The sequence below is a fragment of the Macaca mulatta genome, chromosome 11, assembly GCF_049350105.2.
Source record: "Macaca mulatta isolate MMU2019108-1 chromosome 11, T2T-MMU8v2.0, whole genome shotgun sequence".
In the NCBI taxonomy this organism is placed as follows: Eukaryota; Metazoa; Chordata; class Mammalia; order Primates; family Cercopithecidae; genus Macaca; species Macaca mulatta.
The window spans coordinates 77,409,197-77,433,394 of record NC_133416.1 but is presented as its reverse complement, the minus strand read 5'-3'; the positions used below and the strand labels follow the sequence as shown (position 1 = coordinate 77,433,394).

At 33.3% G+C, this 24,198-nt stretch overlaps 1 protein-coding gene across 6 annotated transcripts in view; it reads right to left on the bottom strand.

The window, feature by feature from the left end:
* Positions 1 to 1,025: 1,025 nt before the first annotated feature.
* CNOT2 (CCR4-NOT transcription complex subunit 2) overlaps positions 1,026 to 24,198 on the bottom strand; it is a 107,782-nt gene continuing 84,609 nt past the window's right edge. For 5 of the 6 annotated variants that reach the window (XM_077953074.1, XM_015152183.3, XM_077953072.1 and 2 more), the window contains 10 exons: positions 23,090 to 23,169; positions 20,384 to 20,509; positions 18,428 to 18,552; positions 17,380 to 17,500; positions 17,121 to 17,277; positions 13,805 to 13,866; positions 13,666 to 13,715; positions 11,776 to 11,876; positions 9,682 to 9,826; positions 1,026 to 2,173 (listed from right to left, as the gene is read on the bottom strand). In XM_077953074.1, the coding sequence (XP_077809200.1) occupies positions 2,087 to 2,173; positions 9,682 to 9,826; positions 11,776 to 11,876; positions 13,666 to 13,715; positions 13,805 to 13,866; positions 17,121 to 17,277; positions 17,380 to 17,500; positions 18,428 to 18,552; positions 20,384 to 20,509; positions 23,090 to 23,169 (1,054 nt within the window). In that variant the 3' untranslated portion in view covers positions 1,026 to 2,086. 6 annotated transcript variants of the gene reach the window in all.

The window sequence follows — 24,198 nt, the reverse complement described above, 5'->3', positions numbered from 1 at the left end:
CATGATCACGCTTCAGTTGAGACTTCAATCTATATTGTTGTTTATATTCATCAGAATAAAGATCCCCTTCCACATTTTTCTTCCTACTTGTTTTTTGTGGTTATGTAGGAAAAGTTACATTTTATTTTACAAAGTGAATTACTAGGAAAAAATCTACTCTTTTTTTTTTTAGACTCATTTCTATGTTTTGACTCTGGTTTATGTCAAATTAGGTATGGTGTTCTGTGAAGGTTTCTGTACAATAGATAAGATGATAATTACATAGTGCTATCTTACTGAGGAGATGCTTTGGTTTAATTCTGAAAGACAGAAAATCCTGTTTTTTTAAATGTTTCTCATATCTCAAAATGCATAGAAAAAGGTAAATTTTAAGCCACTTTATATTCCTGGTACACAAACACAACAATGTTATAAATGTTTCATTTTCTAAAGATTTGGTTAATGCCAACAGACTTTTATTCTTCATAGAAAAATAGGTTAAAAATGAAAATTTAAAGGATCAAAACTCATTGCCTTTTTTCTACTCTCTAGTTCTGCTTTTGGTAGCTTCAATCTGCAGTTTTTAAATGCAGTATTTGTATATAGATGGGAAAAGAATCCATTAACTTGTAAATATGAGGTATCTAGGCCAGCAAACTGAGGGTAAAGTCTACCCATTCCCACCTTATGGCTTACCTTAATTTGCACATTACTTCTTAGAGATAAATTTAAAGGTCTATCAATAAATTTCTAATAAATTTTTCACAGAAGTACTTTGGTTGGGTTCCAAGAGTATTTCGAATGTTTTATTTCTAATGCTGCCACAATCCATTTAAAAAAATAGTTTTCTCTTATTAATACTGTCTACATTTTTAACCTACAAGTGAAATGGTTCACTACATTTCCATTAAATTACTTGTTTGAAGCTGAAAAAGACATTTGAGTCACACCATTCAGTTTGATATCTGTAAAACTTCAGTTTGTTTCCTCTATTTTTCATGTTCAAGAAATAATTTCGCAATTTCAAATCAAAGCCAACACTGCAGTGAGGAGAGCTTTTCTACTTTATTACAAAGAGAAGAAGCCTTTATGTGGTCAGAAAATACAAGATTGATCTTTTTTTCTCTTCCTATGAAACGCTGCTGTTCAAACAGCCAGAGTGAATTGTCTCAGTTCACTTCTTTAAGTCCCATCACATTCACTTGGGTATGGATGTCCTTGGCTGCTGAAAATCTGGCCCTTTTAGTGCACAGGGCGACAAAGTCCCCTGACCAGCAGTTCCAGAATGTCCCATTTTCATATATTGCATCCATGCACACCTCCTAAAAATGAGGTACAGCAGGGCAAACATTTTCCAAAATAGATGTCATATATATAATATATACACATTCGTACATACATACCTTTATTCATGTGATGTCCAAAAATTTAAAAAAAATGTACACATTTATTACAAAATCGTAACAAAGACTGGACAGTGTTTTGCTCATTCTGGAAAGATGAAGCTCAGTAATAACACAACCCTGGAAAACCATCCAGAGATTGTGGCAATATCTTTCTTCTAAACAGTCAGATATTCTTGCATTAAGCTTGGCGAAACTGCCTTTCAAAAACAGAAGGGGAAGTAAAATGAAGGAAGCAGACCTTGCTCATCTTTCCAAATGAAATACGAGAAGGATCCTCACATAAAAATGCACAAACATTTGTTATTTTATTACCAATAGTGCTACAATGAACAATGCAAAATTTGTGGTCTAATTTTGTTGAGTCTTTTGTGGGTTTTCTTTTTTACATTTTAGAAACTATGGTAAACTTCTGTCAGTGTATTTGCTTGTCTTTACAGACTCAAGTCTGTCTGCTGGCAAAAAAAGGAAATAAATGAAAAAATTCAGACCCTGCTCAAACTAGAGAAAAACAAATTACAAATTTAGTTGTTGGGCAGCACATAATTAGTAAGGCAGGACCTCAAATGGTGACCCTTTGCGTAAGCCAATTGCCAGATCCTCAAGGAATTAAAACCAGGGTGCCTGAGCCACATCAGTTCTGCAGTTATGTTGAGTATTGTGCTGAGACAGCCATACCCCAAGAAAAGGGAAGTCTTTTTTTTTTAGAAGGCTTGCTGAGCAGGGTTGTAGTTGAAGGTGGATGGCAGGTGAGGCCGTTCTTCTAATTTGTCATATTCCAGATGGAACTCCTATAAAAACAAATTCAAGAATTTAGATATCTTCCCCTTTTCATCTTATTGTCAAAATATATTTACTATACACATAAATAAAATACCCAATATATATGAATCAACGTCAACACAGATATACCAACTCTTTTTCCTGTACATAAAATACAGCTTGAAGAAAAATAATGTGCTGTAGTTTCCAACCGATGAGTACAAAAATACAGACAGGCTCTCTGTGTGTAAGTCAAGAGACTACTAATGGAACATTTGACACTGAAATGTTGTGTATTGTTTTTAACTTAAAAAAAGAGGGGGGCAATTACTATATCTCTAAATCACTGGAAATTACAGGATATTTAAAATAACGCCCCCTTCAATGAAGTATAAAAACTTAACGATTTATTTTGTCCATGAAAAAAGTTTAGAAATAATTTTCCAATTTGTCTTAATTATATTTATATTAAAAAATAAGCAGGGCCAGGTGAGGTGGCTCACGTTTGTAATCCCAGCACTCTGGGAGGCTGAGGCGGGCGGATCACGAGGTCAAGAGATCGAGACCATCCTCGCCAATCAACATGGTGAAACCCCGTCTGTACTAAAAATACAAAAACTAGCTGGGCGTACTGGTGCACGCCTGTAGTCCCAGCTACTCAGAAGGCTGAGGCAGGATAATCGCTTGAACCCGGGAGGTGGAGGTTGCAGTGAGCTGAGATTGCGCCACTGCACTCCAGCCCAGATGATAGAGCGAGACTCCATCTCAAAAATAAAATAAAATAAATTAAATTAAAAAAAAAGCAAACACATAAAATTATTCTAACCTCATTAAAATCTGGGGAAAACAACGAACTTAAAACTCACACATCGCTAGTTTTTCATTTCACAAATCCAAAACCCTGACTCAAATATAAATCAACTGCCACCGAAAACTAGACAATGGTTCTGCTGTAGGAACATTTGAAGACTAACTAGATACCAGGTCATTTTAATCGAACTTTCAAAATACTATATTAACTACATGAGTTTTAACATTTAAGAATGGTGAAATTAATTTCTTCATACTTCCCACCCAAGATCAAGATAGAGACGCAGCATAGCTATGTATATTAGAAAAAAAATGCAAACAACAAAAAATACCTCTGCAACCCCAAAAAGCAAGAGGCTCTAAAAGCCTCTTACCAATTCTACAATCTGAATCAGCACAAATTACTGCACAATTCAACTTAAAGAATTATGAAGCTTAATATGTATTATGTATTAAAGATTAAGCCAACAAGTGACATTAGCTACCATGGGTTAACATATTTTACCTTATCTGTCTGGTTTCAAACTGATTCCATGATGAGTATTTCCATTATTAAATTAAAATGAAAACCTAGACTATAATGATCAAATTTTAAGATGGAACACCAAGTATTTAAAATTTAAAGATATTACATTTAAATAAATTTAAAGATATTATAGACCTAACAGCAGAATTTATTGAAAGCCTAATATGTGCTAAAATTAGAGACACAGCTAATTTTATTCTAATCTTTATAATAATTCTTTAAAGCAGATATCATTATTTTCATTTTGTGCCTGAAGAAAATGAGGCTTACAAGTAACTTGGCCAAGTCATACAGTGACACACATAGCATTAGGATCCAGACCCATGTGACAAAAAGCCTGTGTCTTTTGTAGTGTAACACATCATTTTTAATAGTTTCAGTCCAAGATCCAAAACATATTCATTTACTTCATTACACGGCAATCCAGAAATGCTGGAAAAATTCAGTCCCCTTCTCTCTTGGTATAAGGTGAAGAAAAAGGAAAAAAAAAAAAAAATTCAGTTTCCTGACAGAAGTTTATAAAGAAGGTACACCTTGGTGACTTTAGCCTGAAAAGATTGACTTCATGTGACTGGTACAGTAATTAAGGCACAGAGGTTATCTGCTTATCAGTAAAAATTAGCAAACACCAGAATCACCACCACAACCACGACATCCTGCCCTAATGCACTGTGTAGCTACTATTCTCCCTCTCCCAGCCCTAGCTAGGAATTAAAATAATCTTATTGCTTGGTTCAAGTTGAGTATCTGAATTCGTGAAGAAGAAAATTTATTCTTATTATTCTTCTGAAATTAAAATTGGCATTTTTGTTTTCAAAATGTGCAGTTACAGGGAAAAAAAGTCTAATTGTAACTTCCACAATGTGGTAAGTTACACTGAGTAAGTTAACCAAAATTTTTCACATTGGTGAACTACAATGTATTACTAGGAATTCAAACTAGATTAACTTTATCAATGTACATTTTCCCCTAGAAAAATATAGTTTAAACATAAGGAGCATAAATAATTTTGATATAATTTAAAAAAATCTTCAAAGACTCTAGTGTATCAGAGATTTAGAAATTATATAGGTCAAATTTTGCCTTCCAAATTTTAAAATCTTGTTTTCCACGTATTTTTATTCTTCTTGAAATACATAAAAGTTACTTTAACTTGATTACTGGTAACGTCATTTACATGTTTATGTTATACACACACACACACACACACACTACACACATGCACATCCTCCTACATTCTGTAGGATCAAGTGTCTATCTACTTTGTATACTACTACCTACAACTTGGAATAGTGCCAAGCCCATAGCAGGTGTGTAATTAACATATGATGAATTAATAAACACAAGCTTTCTTTGTTTTAGAAACAAAACATTTAATTTTTCTAATATTATCGAATGATACATTAGAGGGTCTATTATCTATTTGCTTTTAGTGGAAAAAAAGGATTTCTAGATTATAATACAATGATTGCAAAGGCTAGAAAGTTTCAAATACTTTTTAGACAACTTTTTAATACCTTAGTTCTTCTATTAATAAAATTAGGTTATGTATTCTCCAAACATTACTTGTTCAATTCAAGCAAAACTGAATGCAATGGATTCATATAGTCAAATATTATAAAAACATTAATGTAATCACTGATCTACTTATGTAGAGAAACATACACCGCAGAAGTGTTTTCTCAAATTCTCATGAAATGTTAGCTTTCTCTTACCTACATGTTGAGTATCTCTTATCTGAGATTTTGCTTATTCTGGGAACAGAACTGTTTGGAATTTTGGAATATTTATACATATAAAATGAGATATCTTGGGGATGGGACCCAAGTCTAAACATGAAATTAATTTGTTTTATATATACTTTATTCACATAGCCTGAGGGCAATTTTATACAATGTTACTAATATTTTGTGCATAAAATGAGGTTTGTTTACACTGTACACTGAACCATCAGAAAGCAAAGGTGTAGGGTATGGAATTTTCCACTTGTGACACCATGTTAGTGTTCAGAAGTTACAGATTTTGGAGTATTCAGGTTTTAGATTTTTGAATCAGAATGCTAAACCTGTATAATAAATCCACATTAACTTAAATTTTACGAAGTAGCATACTATCTTAAATACAGTTATTAGAAATAATCTTTGAAGAAAAGTATGTATTACTAAAGTATAAGGACGTACTAATATGTAACAGTGAAATTAATGAAAAATCACATTTATATCAGACTGACATAAAAAATCTTAATTGTTAGAAATTCCGATAGATCTACGAGGTCAAATTAGGCCAAAAGAATTCTTAAATTTTAAGTCTTTGAGAAAGCTACTAATAATAAGGCAGCCTCTATCACCTAAAAATTCACTGTAGAAGAAATTATTTTAAAAAAATTATGCATGAAGATTATATATACTATCTGAATTACTGCAAATTTAAAATTAGTGAAATATAAGTAATTCCAGCAAAAATGACACAGGAGAACATGGCCTGCTAAAAAGTTATGAGTATCTAAAAGGAAAGAATAAGCAAAATACAATGTTAAATTAAAAAAAAAATAGAGATAGGATCTGGCTCTGTCACCTAGGCTGGAGTATAGTGATGCAATCACAGCTCACTGCAACCTTGAGCTCCTGGGCTCAAGCAATCCTCCCACCTCAGCCTCCCAAGTAGCTAGGACTATAGGAGCACACTACCACACCTGGCTATGTTTCTCTCTCTCTCTCTCTTTTTTGTAGAGACAGAGTCTTGCTATGTTGCCCAGTCTGATCGTGAACTCCCGGCCTCAAGTGATGGTCCTGCCTCATTCTCCCAAAGTGCTGGCATTACAGGCATGAGCCACCATGCCCACCCAATATCAACATTTTAATGTATATATTATTGATTTACAGGAAATTCTGTAAATAAATAATGGATTGGATTCTAGAACTCAGGGTCACAAAATTTTTAGAGGATAAGAAATACTTCTGGTTTAGATTATCTATTCCCTTAATAAATATTACAATTACCTGAAAATAGTAAGTGATTTGGGGAAAATGCTCATACAAAATATTATGAATGGACATAAAGTATTATGAACAGACTCCAAGATTATGGTGTAGAGCAGTTCAGTACCTTTCAAGAACACCATATCAGCTATTATTAAAATATTAATTCATACTGTAGGCTTCTTACAATGAATTGAGGTTATTTAATATACATTCTTTAACTGTGAATAGTAAGGCACACCCACTTTCCAGATGGGGACTCAAGTTAATTTGGACATGACATATTAATGGATTTTCTATAATTTGATGAAGGCTGTTAATAAATATACTCACGAACAGGTCCCAGATTTCTTAATTCCTAATCAATATTCTGGGAAAGCACTGAACACATCCTTTAAAAAATTTTTTGAAAAATCTATTCTGTGAATATAATGTAACTTCAAAATTTTAAGTGCATGAATTTGTATTTTAATATAACCAAGAGTGAGCTGCTTATTAATATCTTAGTACCAACAATTCTGCCTGTTTTCATTACTATGAAAATAATTTTAAAGCATGTCGTGCAAGGGACCAACAAACTATTACCTTGAAAGAGATTTCTGAGGGAGTAACTTGATGATATTATTTCTCACATTTTTCAGTTAAAACATTTAAAAAGACAAAAGCTTAATTGTACATGAGATAGATAAAACTGAGCTAAATTATGTTTTTTATATAATGTATATAAAATATGTAAATCCATTTAGATAGATATAATTTTCTTTAAAATGACATTAACCTGATTGAGGAATTGCTTTTGCGGGAAATTAAAGGGGTCCTACATTAATGTTAACATTGTTTTCTAAATATTTAACTTTATGAGAACTTAATTCTGGAAAGCTGACTTTCTCACAAGTTGATTTCCTCACACATATATCTAACTAAAATTTAACTAAAATTAGGTAGCTGTTTACTGCAAATATCCACCCCTTTTTACATATGTAAGTTTGGAATAATTTACAATAATATTGAGCAAAAATGTTCCAATTGAATGGAGAAAACTTCAGTTATTTCCTAATAAATTTTTTTTCTTCTTCCAAAGATGTTTTTGACTCCTGTAGCATCACCTAATCCACAGGTTCTTTAAATATAGTTCTGGACCAGGACCAGCATGTCATCACTGGTGTCACTTAGGAGCTTGTTAGAAATGCATTTCTCAGGCCTCACCCACAGACTCACTAAATCATAAACGATGGAGGTATGGTCCAGAAATTTGTATTTTAACAAGTTTTCCAGGTAATTCTGATACAAGCTATAGTCTGAGAACCAATGACTTAACCTAATTAACAATCAGCTCTAATTTTTTCATCCTTGCAAGAACAGTAGCTACAATCACGATGATAAAAACAATAGCAGTAAACTTCTACAACTACCAAGATGTATCAGATACCCAACATGTGCCAAGCACTGTACTCAGTATGTGTGTGTGTATATAAATATATATGAAATTTCATTTAATCTTCATAAAAACTTAGAGCAAAATCTCACCTCAATTTTACAAAAGAGGAAACAGGCATGAAAAAGAAAATTGTAGAAGGTCAAAGCATAAATAACAGCAACAGGAGTTAAATTCAAATCCATGATATAAAGGCTATAGCTTTCTACTATATACTATATATCTTAAAAAGCAGGTAACATATATGATATCTCAGGCACTATTTTTAATTAATGTGATTATTTAACTAAAAGGTTAACTCATAAATATGCTTTTTGAAAACACAATATTCACATAAATTGGAACTGTTAGAATAATTCAAATATAAAATACAGTATGTGGACTTGGTCTGAGAAGTAAAGACATTTACTACTGAGACACATCTGAAAAAAAAAATGAAAGATTTAATTTCTTATGTGGATCTTATTTGGTGTTGTCTGTTAGGGGACATCTGTTTTTATTTCTTTTTTTGATTTGTTTTTTTTTGAGACAGAGTCTCACTCTGTCACCCAGGCAGTGGTGTGAACTCGGTTCACTGCAAGCTCCACCTCCCGGGTTCACACCATTCTTCTGCCTCAGCCTCCTGAGTAGCTGGGACTACAGGCAGCCTCCACCATGTCCAGCTGATTTTTTTTGTATTTTCAGTAGAGACGGGGTTTCACCATGTTAGCCAGGATGGTCTTGATCTCCTGACCTCGTGATCCACCCACCTCAGCCTCCCAAAGTGCTGGGATTACAGGTGTGAGCCACCGCGCCCGGCCTTTTTTTGAGTTTTACATGAACTCTTGGGATGTAAAAATTTTCGTGATAAATTATCTCTGGTAAGCATCTTACATTGTCTTCTTAAAATGTTTTACCTTTTTAAATAATAATTTTAGTAAAGCAGATTCAAACCTACAAACAAAAAAACAAATCGACAACTAAAAAATTGTCCAAAGAACTGTCAGAAACATTTTTCTTTTGTTTAAATTTATTTAAAACAAACAAATTTAACTCTTTAATTTATAGTCCTAAGAATCATTGATGGAAAATGTATCAGAAAAATCATGGAGTTGTGAAATCAGATAATGTGGGTTATATTCTCTACTAGGCAGACTAAATAAACACAAGGTACTAAATAAACACAAATATGAAACATGAATTGACACTGATGAAAATTTTGCACATGGGACAGTTAGAAAGGTGTTTAAGTGAGGAAAAGTTGCAAAACCAAAATAAAATAATCAACATTTCTCCATAGCTGATTTCTCCCCAATATTTAGCAAAACAGTCACAGAAATAGTCATGGTTAACTTTAAGCCTGTAATTTTCTTTCTTAAAATTACTCGCAAATAAACATTCAGATGTATTTCCTGCAATTAGTCCAAGTGTAAAAAGCCTGTTTATATACTGCTTTTAGAAAAATCTCATCCTTGCTTAAAGTTGCAAAAATATAAAAATATATGACTGGGGTTGCAACAGAGTATCTTTATTTTACAATGTAGTAGATACAAAAAATATTTCGAATGTTACCAAGGCTTGTGCAAAATTACAAAATCTCTTACCAAATTCAATAATGGAACTATCAGTGAAATGAACTGTTTTGGGACACTCTTCTAAGAGTGTCAAGCCAAGGAGATGGAGCGAAAGAGTTGGCAAATATGTGGCACATTATTGGAATTGGATGTATTGGTACTTACAAACAGATAAAAGAGGATGCTTCTTTTTTCAAGTTTAGATTTATACATTTGCACATGGAAAAAAATATACCTTAGCTACTTTCCTCCAGTTAAGACAGTCAAAGAAGTAATATGTTCCCCTCTCATAGGTATTGGTTTTCATTGTTGGCTCCATGCCTGGTGCCCTGGTAATCCATACTCGTTCTTCTTTGTGGTATCTCCAATCACGGTTAAAACTTCAATTTTTAAAAGAAAAGATAATTAACTTTTTCCTGTGGCTTACATCAAACATGTTCTACATTTTGTAAAGCTTTCCTCAGGGGAAAAAAAAATTATACATAAAATAAATAAATATGAATGCTTCCTACTCATTTATTATGTTATTAAATACAACCCTATTGAAATACAGAAAAATTATTTCTTAATTTGTCCAGAAGGCACACTAATTAATACACACACCTTTATTTAACTAAAACTTTTTATACAAACAAGGATTTTAAAAGTTTTATAAGCAATGTGATAAAAGCATAGGCAGACCAAATAAAGACACAATGTTACAAAACTTCACTCCTTTCTTGCTCTTCTTAACACTCAAAAGAAATTGAGGTATCTCCAACTATTCGCATTATTTGATAAGAAACTAAATACAAAGTATATCTGAATTAACTATGTAAATTCCACATAATTTTTTAAGTAACTTGAAAATAGAGTATTTTGAAAAATTATACTGAATATATTTAATTCAAATTTCAGATTCTAAATTCTCAAAACCTAAGAGAAAATCCATTACAATTCATACAAGAGTCAATGAGAATTTACACTACTTGTAAACTGAGGAAGTAGCATCCAAAGGAGGTAATGTCCCACAAAATAAACCTCCATGTAAAGAAATGCTTTCCTACCAACATAATGAGGTAGTTTTTAAGACATAAATATGAAAACAGAACTGCCAGTGATAGATGAATGAGTGCCTGAATGTATTTATTTACTCATGAACAATGAAAAGGAACAAGTAATAATCTCTATTCTCACAAAAACGAAGGAAAAACATAAAGGAAAAAACCTCTCAGTTGTGAAATGAAACAATTCATTATCAACATAGTGAATTTTATACTTTACACTATTTGATCGAAAGCCATTTATAGAAATGTTATTAGAAATGCTATGAAATACTTAAATTTGAGAAAAGTTCTCCCAATCATAAGGTCATAAATAATTACTAATAATTTACAGTAAACATGATAAACAGAATTGTCTATTGATAACAAAATGTGTTACCAACTGTATGTATGAGTAACGACAGAAAACTTATTTTTAGAGCATCAGGTAAATACAGAACTGCTCAGGGAAAAAGTTATCAATGAACCAATTTCTTTACATTAATATTTGTTTATATTGGCCAATAGGCTGCTGATAATGAAAATGTGTACTTTATTTAATCAGCACTTCAAAACATACAACAAATATGCAGTGCCTTGCTTATAAGTAATAATGTTTATGAAATGATGAAATTCAATATCTAATTATTTATACATATGGTTCCACAAGGAGTAAAAACTATAGTCTTGAATCATATCGTATAACTCACATGTTTACAAAAATTAGATTCACCAAACCCATGAGTTATGTCAATTCTATGTTCTTACAAATCTGGCATTTATTAATTATTTTTAGAGACAGGGTCTTGCACCATCAGCCACACTAGAAAGAGTGCAATGGCACAATCACAGCTCACTGAAACCTCAAACTCCTGGGCTCAAGCAATTCTCCTGTTGTAGCCTCCCAAGTAGCTAGGATTATATAGATGTGTGCCACCACACCTCGCTAATATTTTTCTTTATTTTTTGTAGAGATGTGGTCTTGCTATGCTGCCCAGGCTGTCCCTAACTTCTGGCCTCAAGTGATCTGTCCACCTCAGCCTCCCAAAGTGCTGGGATTACAAGTGTGAGCCACTGCACCTAGCTTCAGCATTAAGTTTGAAATTCTTTTTATGTATATAGATTATGAAGCCATGGTAAGATATGGTTTTAATCTAAATTAAATTCACTTTAATGAATGTAAAAATAAATTTCTTGATGGAGAAATAGTTCCATTTAAAGATAGCCATCATCACTTAAAGAAAGACGTTTTCGGCATAGTCAAGATCCACTATAATACAAAAGTGATTAAAATACTTTGAACATACAGCTCCACTGCTGCTAAAAGTTGTAATACGTCTCCTCCATTCATGTAATAGAGATAGAAGAGAAGGTCTTCACCATATCGGCCAAGTTTTATCGCAGCCAGCTGAAAAAGAAAAATAACTTATTCTGAAATATAAAACAAATCTGCAAATCCTAACATGTAGTTGCTATTACTGAAGTAAAAATGGAGAGATAAACAGAAACTCCCCACTTTGTAGTTGATAACTGTTATTACATGATTACACAGATAGGTAGTTATGACTCTAAAAGGCAATTTCCTCATTTAAATGACTCAAGTCATTTAAACAATTATTTCTGATACATCTATTTGATATGCTGATTGGAAGAAAAGCTCAATAAAAACTTCCAAGCAAGATCCACTACAAGGATTTAATACCCAATGGGGAAATGATGCTAACAATAGCATTGTGCTCAGAGATCTAGGACTTGTATTCAAGTCCTGGTTTTATTATTCATTAATATGACTGTGTCCTAGTTATTTAACATCTCTTAGCTTTACTTGTCAAATGTGGACAATGACACCTATGAGGGTTACTAAGAAAGTAAATAAAATGAGTGAAGGTATATGAAAGCACCTTGTAGAGTACCAAATATATAGAAGGCTTATAAAAAATGTTAACTGAATCTATATCTGACAGTGATTCACAAGTCAGTTGTATGCTTCCAGCAAATCACAGATGATGAATACAAAACCCAGAAAGAAATGACTTTTTAGTTTGTTTAAATAGATGCCTGAAAGATAACTGCTTTACATTTCTCTCCACAAGGTAGAAACATAACCACCTACCAAGAAATTTTCACATTTAAATAAACCTTAAAAGTGTACCAAAACAACATTTTTACCTTGTTATTTGATCCTATATCTAAATACTTATTTGGCTATTACAGATTATCTGAATGTAATTTTTCTCTCCATTCATGCTATCCCTATTCAGGCAGCAGCCCCCACGTGACAAATTCTCCTAAATTAGTATTTCTCGAATTGGCAATAAGAAAAGGTTCTGGAACGCTTAGGTAACTGGAGCAAAAGAGCTCTATAGTGGGGGTGAGAGCAAATCACACAATCCACAAATAGAAAATAGGAGACCTCTCCATCTCATACTTCTTGCCTTCCATCTACTGAAGTATTAAAAGACATTGAGAAAGGTATCCCTTTTACTTGCCTGGTCACAACATCAACATCCACTTGACCACAGAACTGTAAGGCACCCTCAGAATGCTGTCATATATATATATACATACACATACATATTTATACACAAATATATAACAAAAATGTATTATTTTTTCACTAAATTGTTGTTTCCCAAGGCTAAAATGTAGATATCATTGTGAATTTTTTTGGTAATAGAAACACTCAGTTCTAAAGCAAAAAGTGCCACCATTTTCTTTCTTAGATTGAAAAAAGAGAGATTAAGCTGTAATTTGTTGTTAATAATTACTTTAGAATTAGAATTTTAGGTGATTTAAAAAAATGGAAATGAAAAAATACAGAGAAAAGTCAAGGTCATGAATAGTTTTTAAAGATACAGATCATCTCATTAAAAACACTGTATCTGTAATACTTGTAAAGAAAATCTTTTTACTGCTAAGATCATAAAATAAGATTATCAGAAGGAAATTTATCAAATGTTCCAATCTAGTTTATTCCCACCAACTGTGGTTATGGTTGTAACCTGTTGTTAAATATAAGAATTTTTATTTTTTACCAGTCCTAACATTTACCATTTAACAAGTTAACATGGACATATGAAAGCATATCCCTGAGACCATTACTAATTATTTCAAAAATAGTATGCTGCCTGAACTGAAAAACACGTGAAAAATAGATAAATTCGTGCTGACTGAGTAGAATAATAAACTACACTCACCTTATCCCTAATGTGAATGTTCGTTAAGTACTCAGATGGAACATGGAAGTCTGGATAATAAAATGAAAAAAGCCTTATTAACTGATTCTCAGTTGTAAATTTCTTTTTAAAAGGCCTAAACACAAATAGATTCTCCTACCTATGTCTTGAGGTCGACAAGGTGAAGATGCCCAGGGTGATGCAAATTTGGGGTAGAGATTTCTGAATAAGGAGGAAAAGAAAACATTTTGAAATCCAAAGCAGAAAAACAGATTTCTAATTTTATTTCAGGAAAAACAAAGACTCCAAATGTAAAATGACCATCTTTACTTCTAATTCTCTTACTTGGGTTTACTGACTTATACAGAAGCAGACGAAGAATGCGTGTGTGTGTGTGGCGGGGGGAGGTGTATGTGTGTGTGTAAAATATGATAAGACTCCTTCCCTCAGTATTCTTGCAACACAGTATAAATAACACAACATATCACAATATACAAAACATATGATTAAAAATTTTCTACTTTTACTTGACTTCAACTCAAGATGCTTTAAATTCTTTGATACCATGCTCCCAATTTAAATTACTTTCCCACTTATTTATGTGGCAAGAAGAAAAATGAGTATTTGTAAAAGTTTAAATTCATCAAATATTTACTGAGTGCCTATTATATGCCTGGCACTGTTCCAGGAGCTTATGACACGTCAGTGAACAAAACAAGATCACTGACAACATGAAACTTACTTTCTGGTTGAGGAATGGTGGATTGGAGGGAGGCAAACAAAAATCAATTAACATAATAAATAAACAACGGCCCATGTTAGAGGGAACTGGGAGGGGAGACTGGACAGATAATTATTAAATAGGGTGGTCAATTAGGTTTCATTAAGGTGGTCAGATCTGAAGATTTGAAGGCTATGAGGGAGATAATCATATTAATTATCTGGCAGAAGACTCTTCTAGTCTGAGGGAACTGCTAAAGCAACTAAGGCAGGGACATGACTGACATGTCTGAGATACAAGGTGGCCAGCGAAGCTGGAATACAGTGAACAAAGGGAAAAGCTGTTGAGGTGGGGTTAGGGGACAAACAACAATCATGTAAGACCTTGTAGGCCTGTAAAGATTTGGGGTTTCTGGTCAGGTGCAGTGGCTCACACCTGTAATTCCAACACTTTGGAAGGCCAAGGTGGGCAGATCACTTGAAGTGAGGAATTTGAGACCAGCCTAGCCAACATGGTGAAACCCTGTCTCTACTAAAAATACAGAAATTAACTGGGCATGGTGGCACATGCCTGTAATCCCAGCTACTCAGGAGGCTGAGGCAGGAGAATCGCTTGGACCTGGGAGGCAGAGGTTGTAGTAAGCCAAGATAGAATCACTGCACTCCAGCCTGGGCAACAAGAGCAAGACCCTGTCTCAAAAAAAAAAAAAAAAAAGATTTGGGGTTTTTAATCATAATGAAACCACAAACTCTTTCTGGGTGTTGAGCAGAGGAGTAATTTATTTAAAAAGGACTCTCTTGGCTGTTATATGAAGAGATTGTATGAGAAGGGGGATAAGGACAATCAGGGACCCCCAGGGACTGGCTAATGGAGTATTCAGGCAAGAGAGAATGATTCAAACAAGGGTGGTAGCAGTTAAAAAGTAGTGAACTTTGGTCAGATTCTGTATATATTTTGGCAAAAGCCTGATTATGGGGTATAAAAGAAAGAGGAGTTAAGAATAATGTCAAGCTTCTGGAAGTACAGAGTTACCACTGACTGAGATTGGAAAGGCTGTAGACAGAGTAAGTTGGGGGGTGATAATTCAAGAAATATTTAATTAGCAATTGAATGTAGAAATCTCACACTCAGAAGTATGGAATGGAAACATATGTTTGGGATTCCTTAATATATATGGTATTTAAAACAATAAGACTAGAAAAGATCATCAAGGATATAAATGCAGAGAAGAGGAATGACACAAAGAGGTCAAGAAGAAAAGGAGGAGGTACCAGCAAAGGAAATTGAAAAAGACCAACCAGTGAGGATGATGTAAAAAATGGTGCTCTCAAATTCAAGGATGAGAATGTGTATTAAGGAGCAAGAGTTCCTCCAAGTGATCACTGAATTTAATAACATAGAGGTCATTTGGTGACCTGAATAAAAGCAGCTTTAGTGAAGTGGCAGGGACAAAATCCTGACTGAAATGGGCTTACCAGAGAATGGAGAAGACCAAGTTGGAGGAATTGAGATGATTCTTTGAAAAGTTTTGCTTCAAAGGGAAATAAAGAAATGGGAAAGTAACTTACAGAGGAGATTGGATCAAAGGAAGATTTTAAGATGAGAGAAGTAACAATGTATTTCTATGTTGATGAAAATGACCCAACAAAGTGTGAAAATCTGTTGTTAAGTAGAACGCATGGGTCAATTGCAGTAATAGGGTGGAAGACAAGAATAACGTAGATGTAGATGGCTGTAGGTAGTCAGATTTGGTGGCTAGATTGTGCTAAATGTGCTCTTCTAATTGCTTCCAACTTTCTTAGGACAGTAAAAGTAAAAAGCAAGGTCATCATTTGATAGTAAGAACAAGGAGAAAAGGTATTAGGGGTGTGCAGAAGTGTATGTAATTGCGTAAGAGAGAAAAGAGTAAATGGACTAAGCATGCAAGGTATAATTATCCCTGGTAGAATTAAGAGCCTACTTTTGAGGTTCCTGGGTACGAAAATAAAGGAAGCCCAGGCAGTGATACCATGTGTTTTTCTCTAGCAGGGCTCAGTAGCACAGGTCAGGAATGAAATAGGCAGAAACAACCAGTACTGTAGCTTTGGCCATGCAAGTATAACAACATGAGAAAACGGCAAAGTAGTCACGGGATATGTAAATGAACAATTACGACTGACCACAGAATTTCATGGGTAAGAAGGGAGTTGATTACAGAGGAAGAGAGACAGGGATATGGAAGAACAGTTAAAACACAGAAGAATCAATAGATTGAAGGCCCCGGTGGAGTGAAATGATTACAGGAATTACAGTACCAGAAGAAGATAACTAGAAAATAGAAAGTGGAAATCGGAAAGCATGTGAGCACAGATTTTAAAATTGAGAGACTGCAGTTACTAACAATGACTAGGTCAAAGGGATAACTAAAGGAGTGGCTGAAGTATACTACAGGACAAAAATTCCTGGAGGAAAGAAATTCAAGGAGCTGAGATTTCAGGATTGTGGAAGGTGTGTGTATATATATACACATACATACACACACACATATACATACTTGCACATGCACACACATGCACACAGACATATAAAATGCCAAATTATAAAAGGAATACTGCAGAGTGCCAGTGATCTAAGAGCTAATATGCAAGCGAATGACCCAGAGAAAAAACAGATTACAATGAGTAGCAGTAGGTGAGACAATTTGATGACATGATATTAAAAACTGGAAGTCTGAAGAGGTATTATATACAGACATGGAAAAACAGAAAAAACTTACTCAGGAGAGTTCAGATTGAGGCCTAATGTTGTTAAGTCACTTCCTAATGCAAGATGTACCATTCCTGGGTCTGTCTCTGCTGCCCTGATAAATGTTAACAGGCCAATCATTCCAAATTGGTCCGTCACCATCCCTTGAGGAATGTTAGTAACCCGACCTGGGTAGAAAAAACACAGTTGCTTTTATTTTCAAGGAAAAGTTAAAAAAAAAAAAAAAAAGCATTCTATAACATCTTTGACATAGATTTCTAGAGTCCCACCATCAGGTAACACCTGGATCCCTTTTTTCTGCTGGTTATTATTTTGTGTTGTTGAACTTTTATCTCCAGGGAATTTGGGTCCATCTGTACTTGAAGTTGTCTTGCCAGATGTATTCAAATTCTAGCATGAAAAAAATTAAATGTGACATTAAAATTTGTTAAGTATACAAAAAAGTTCACATATTAATACCTTGCTATTCATTCTTTATTATATTTAAATTGGTAGTAAATTATTACCTGTTTTTCAAGTTCTATAGAAAATTGTTTCCATCATTGTTCCATGGTATACAAATAAATCCTATATCATCCACATTTGAGTATTTAAAGAAAAAGAAATCAAGGGAAAATATTCTTATTTATCTCAGATCTTCAGTCACAGAAAAAAAAAATCTATCTCTTTCTCAGGTCTTTATGCTTTGGGATACACTTGAAGTTACACTCCTCAATGCTTTCATGTAAAAGAGAAACTAAATACAGTATATTACCTAAAATCACCAAAGCTACCTCGAAGATAAGTTAGAACATATAAGCTTTAAAACTTTGTACTTATTCTAATTCTTACCAATCTTCTTTATCAATTATTTTAATAATATATAAACTCCCATCACACACACAGAAAAGCTATTTTCAGTGAAATGTGGAAGAAATAAACATATTTGTTAAGTCAGAAAGAAGAAGCTGAGTTGGCTGAATCAACACAGGTATAAAAATGTGTATAAATTCTTCAAGGAGAAAACTTACTCAAGAAAAACACAGCTCCTTAGAAGGCTATATTATCAAACTTCATGGGATCCAGCTGACAGGGACTACAATAAAAGTCTAAATTAACTCTGAGAAGTTCAACAGAAATTTGCAAACCTATATGAAATAGGAAAAAAATAGGCTATCTTCTAAGTTATAAAGCTTTTCCACATTCTTCAGAAGTTAGATTATTACAGATATCAAGATAAAACAGTTTTGTAACAGTATTTAGTAAGTAACTGTTAATATAAGAGAAATCTGAAGGGAAAAACTACATCACTCACTCACATAGTTCTCAGTTACTTACAGATTTACTGTCATCATTACTTGATGTTGGATCTTTATAGCTGGAGCCTGGTAATGCTGGAAAATCTTCATTGTGTATTGAGAAGTCCTGGGATTGTTCATTTGCTGGTTTTGTTACCATTCCAACTATGTAATGAAAATAATCCGGAGAATTGCAATTGATACTTATGATATTTTGCTAGAGATTATAAAGTTAACTTTCCTCATGATAATACACCAAAAGTTTTCTTTTTTTTAATGCTATGAAAGCGTACTTCAAAAAATTAGTATCCAGGGTAACAATGAAGAACTAAATTTTCATTTACTGATTAATAACTCAACATACAAAATAATACAAGGGAAATCAATAGTAATCCTGTACATCTACTGTCATGCGTAGTAGGTGCTTAAAAATTTAATTTGATATTGGATTAATTATTAACAATTTTGGTTTAAAAGCTTGTTTTATTTAAATATTTGACTAGATATAAATACCAGTTAACTGTCAAATACAAATGAACAAAATAAAATTTAAAAGAATATGTCAGTATTCTACTTGAAAGCGACTTACAGAGTGAGCAAATTGCAATCAATTATAAAACAACTCCATATTATTTCAGATTTTCTTGGACTCCATGTTATAGATGTAAAACATGCAAGAACTGGGAAATAATCCTCCCACTATACTTGGCATTAGTCGGGCCCTTATTGGAGAACAATATCCAGTTTGGGGCTCCACAATTCAAGAACGATATGGAGAAACTAGAGATGGTCCAAGGAGAGCAACGGGAATGATTAAAGGGATGAAAAAATGGACCTATGAGGAAAGGTTAAAAACATTAGAGTCTGAACTGAGAATCAAGTAGCTAGGTACTCAACTTCCAGGGCAGATCATTTTTTCTTTTAATTTTGGGGAGACTAATTTGGAAACTTTAGAATATAAACAATACATTTTTCCCTTCTTCATATACTGTTATTTGTATTCATATCTGAATGGCACAGAAATCTTTCTTGGTTGAAAATGTGATCAAATATTAATTCTATCTTAAAATAATGGATGAACTGATTCTTTTAAATTCACCGTTTTGTTACTGGTCTCTATCAGGTTTTCCCAAAAGAAAAAAACTATGTGATAAAAACAGTATAGCCACATTGCTGTCACAGAATTTTCATGCCCAAATTGTTACACTGTTATTGCATATGTTTCCCCTCCTTTATTTCTGTTTATCCCTGATTAGCCAAATCTCTTATCTATTACAGACAGTGAAAAAGGGTGATGAAGGATATTAATGGAGACCAAGAGTCTGCATAAGCTATACATGACCCATGAGCAATGGTTTTCAACAGGGGACAATTTTTTTTCCCCAGGTGACATCTGCCAATGTCTGAAAACATTTGTGTCTGTCACAATAGAGGCTGTGGGGGTTGGAAACAGAGAGTGCTACTGGCATCTTGTAGGCCAAGGCCAGGAATGTTGCTTAGCATTCTATATAAACACCACAGCCCCCCAGATCTCCTCTCTACAAAGAATTACCTGGCCCAAATGTCAACAGTGTGGAGGTTGAGAAACCTTGGCTCAGAAAAACATCTTCAATGTATAGTCAGTCATTATTAATCACCAGGAATATATTCTTTTGAAAAAATGTGTGATCAATTAAGGAGAGAAAAGGCAGACCACAAAAATAAATCACCTAAGGTAAACTAAGGCAGGGATAACAGAAGAAAATAACTTCTGAATACCAATGAGGACTTCCTCTTGGGTTTTTGTACAAAGTTTTCCCATTTAACTTTGCTACCATGGTATTCTGGGAAGAAAAATCACTTTTAATATATCAATTCTGAAAAAATTACACTAACCTGATTAGAAAATGCAAACATATACGTATACACAAACATATGTATATGTACATGTAAATGCATGTGTGTGTGCACATACAATGGAAACTTCCCACTGGTCATCATTAAAAAGCTTAATTACCATAAGGAGCTCTTCCAGCCAAGGGGTTTATTAATGGAGTTGGGTTACCACTTCCTTCCCTTCTGTTTCGGTCTGCTAATGCTGGGAAATCTGAAAGGTCCAATCCTGTCACATTTTCACTTCCGTCTAAATAATAAGAACGAACACTGGTTACTGATTCTACAAATATTTTTAAGAGACTATAAAAACCAACTATAATATAATTAGAAATGATTGTGCTTTCTTCCTAAATAATGCACAGCACTGTACAAGGTGTATGTAGCTGCTCAAAAGATACTTGCAGATTGATTTCATGTCAAAGAATTTCATGAACAATTTAGCAAAGCAATACGCAACCAGCATAATAAAAAACCTCAAATCCTAGAGATATAACAAAGAGAAGAAAAAGCATATATTTCCCCCGTGGAAGATGGTAACCTAAAATTATAGCGTGTGAGCTAACAAGAGGGAGACTGTTATGATATAACTGGTCTTTTCATTATGCTCAGATGGAGGTTGTATCTAGAATGCTTGAAGCTTCGGTTACACACAAATGGTGACAATGATAGTGCCTCCTGCAAATGGCCAGAAAGATAGCTGAGACACAGGCAGTGACGCAGAAGCCCTGAGGACTTCCACCTGTAATTGACTGCGTTCATATACAAATGTGTGTGCACACGGGTGCGGTACAAAAGGGTAGCAGTAGGGTTCCCATATATGGTAAATGGGTTGGAAATATAGAAATATGATACAAAGCCCAGAAGTTTATATTACCTATTACACAGTAGGCGCTCAATAAATATATATAGAATAAATTAAATGTATTTTTGTTCATTTTAAGTTAAAACAATCAGCTGGCTTCCTTTAAAAATTAAAATTTAACCCAACTTCTCTACTTTGTCTATTTTAATCATCTCAATTTCTTAACTTTTTAGTATTCTTATAACCTTGTGTTCTTAATTTTTGAAGAAAACTTTCTACCTTTCTTTTAGCCTGCGCTATAGCTTTTCTTTAATTTTTGTTTCACCATTTTCAGTTTATTTTGCCATTTCCCAATTAATTTTTAGTTTTCTCCAAATTTCACAATTGTAAGAATCTCAAACAGCAAATGTTATCTCAAGATTACTTCGTTGACAGAAAACCAACAGACACCATTAATTTATTAACATTCAAAGACAGGTGACAATTTCAAATTACAAGGGTAAAGGATAAATCATTCATACCTGCTGTTTACAAAAACTGCAGTTTATAAATTTATTTCTGCAGTTTAAGAACTTCGAATTAAAAAATTATCATTAAGACAATAGAAATTAAGAATTTCTATCCTGCTTCAATTTATAATTTCTCAAATTCTTTGATTATAAGTTAATTATACATTTTGAATATATATTAACTTTTAATACATATCTTTAGGTCCTCCAAGATGGAATTTAAATTTGCCATATATTATTTGAGACTATGTTTTAACCTAAAAAAGTTAATCAACCCCCAATCTATATTTTTAGGAAAGAACTGGGCATTTTCCTAGCATAAAATACGCTTAGTTAAAACAGAATTTAAAAAATAATTCTCGTTTTACAGCACTGTATAAAACCATAATGCAGAATCTAAGATGGCACTGTCAGACATCTTTACTTGTTACTTTACGTCACATTTAGGAAAAAAAAACTACAACTAAATTACGTATGCAGATGCAGCCTGATTTCAAAGACATTAAAGTATGAAGAAATGTACATTTTAGAAACAATGGAATATACTATTTCATTCTACATCTTGAACACAAGCTACCACTTACAAATGCTAAAATTTGGAATCTTTTTTCAAAGCTTTTAATCTTGTGTGATTAATCTGTGCTGCTGAGCATACATTAACATTTAGAAATTAAAAGCTCATAGCTACAAATGACATTTCCTTATTAAATCTTCTCTCCCCTCTACAAGCGCTCCATTTCAGTGAGCATTCTTTTACCTTTCACTTCCTTTACACTTAATTCTCTCCCAATTATGCTGTTCATTTTTGCTCCTATGATCATAACATCCTTTATTTCCTTTCTCAGGAAAGGGTCAGTAGGGTGGAGAGGGTAAAACCTAAAGCAAAATAGCAACAAAGCTTCCTGTTCTCTTCTATCTGAAGCAGTTGATAAAAGAAATAAACCAAAAGACTGCAGGAATTTTTTACTGTCAAAATCAGAGTTGGTTTTCCATGTAACTAAATTTTATATATAAAACTGGATCAACAATTCATAAAGGTTAAATGCCAACATTAGTATTATTAAAACTATTAAGAAAAAATGTAAGTGTTCTATACAATTTTAAAGGTTCTCTTCAATTTGGATCTCCATAGCCAGAATGTCATACCACCCAACGTAGTCTAAGCTATAGTTCTCACAGTTGCAGGGCTGAGGACAGTAAAAGCTATGAAGCAAAATACTTTGAGGCATAAATACGAACTAAGTTAATGTGTAGGCGCTCTCTAGGTGTTAAGGAAATAATCCTGATGTTATAACACAAATTACTATGTTACCATGCCGAGTAAAAAATATATATATTTACATATCTCTCAACTATTCACTGTATTGAATTCTATTCCTATTTCTCACTGAATTAAAATCTACCATCTAGCACAATAAAAAATCCTACAGTATTTAAAGACCAGTATGTTGAATTGTTTTATATTTCATAAATCTATCATATTTTTTGTAGGGTACTAGCTCCAGAATACGCTTACCTGTTCCATTAAAAATGTTACTTGATAAGGAGTTATTCATTCCAAATGCCTGATTCCTGTTCATTCCAAATCCAGACATACTGGGTACATAGAAAATAGTTTTAGATATACAGTAAGAACACTAACTTTCAGATGAAGAAAAACAGAAGTGTATATTTTTGGTCTCTTCATATAAAATAACAATATGTTTCAAAACCAACACTAGTATTATTTTTCTGAATCTATTCTTTATCTTTACTTGAAAACTTCTCTAAAGTCCTTCCATGAACAAATGAGAACCAGAACATTTTAGGCAGATTAGTTAAAAAACAAAATCTCAAGAATTTATTGAGGAACAGAGAACCTTGAGGAAAACAGATTCAGGGCACATTTTGTGTACTTGAAGAGTCAACTTACTGGATACCTGAATTACCTAACCTCAAAAATATGCAGGTTAGTGTTAAGATTATTCTTGCTAAATAGTTGTTTTTCTTCTTTATTGGTAAAAGCTTGCAATTATTACTTTTCATAATAGATCTTCTCTCATACAGTATACATCTTTCCCAACTAGAATATAAACTCCTCATGGACAGAGTTTATGTCATACTCCTCCCATGTCAAACTCCTCCCTGCGTCCTCTGCCCTTTAGTGTTCAGGAAGACATAACAGACATTCAATAAATATATAGTTGACCTGAACTGAATGGTGCGTTTTAAAACTGAATTCAGTGCTCAAAAATACATCATTCTTATCTAAATATAGTTTTATCTTTCATATACTTAAAAGAAAACACAGTCTATGGTGTCCCCAATTTTAAATTAACGCACAACTGGTATTTCGTAAATAGTTACAAATGCCTCCCTCCCTTTTTTGTAAAAGACTAAGCATGTGAAGAAAAAAAAAAAATAAGGCTGAACTTGGAGCAAGGCCAAATAATTAAGAGTGTCAATAGGAATTGTTAATGCAGATTCTATAGTGAAACCACATGTCTTTAACGTCATATATTCTTCTGATAAAAGGCACTTAGTGTATCAATGTTGTAAGTGGGGTTAATCTGTATGACGATGACAGGGGTTTTTGGGTTTTGACTAAATTTATAAACTTATAACGAAACAATTTTTGGATAAAAC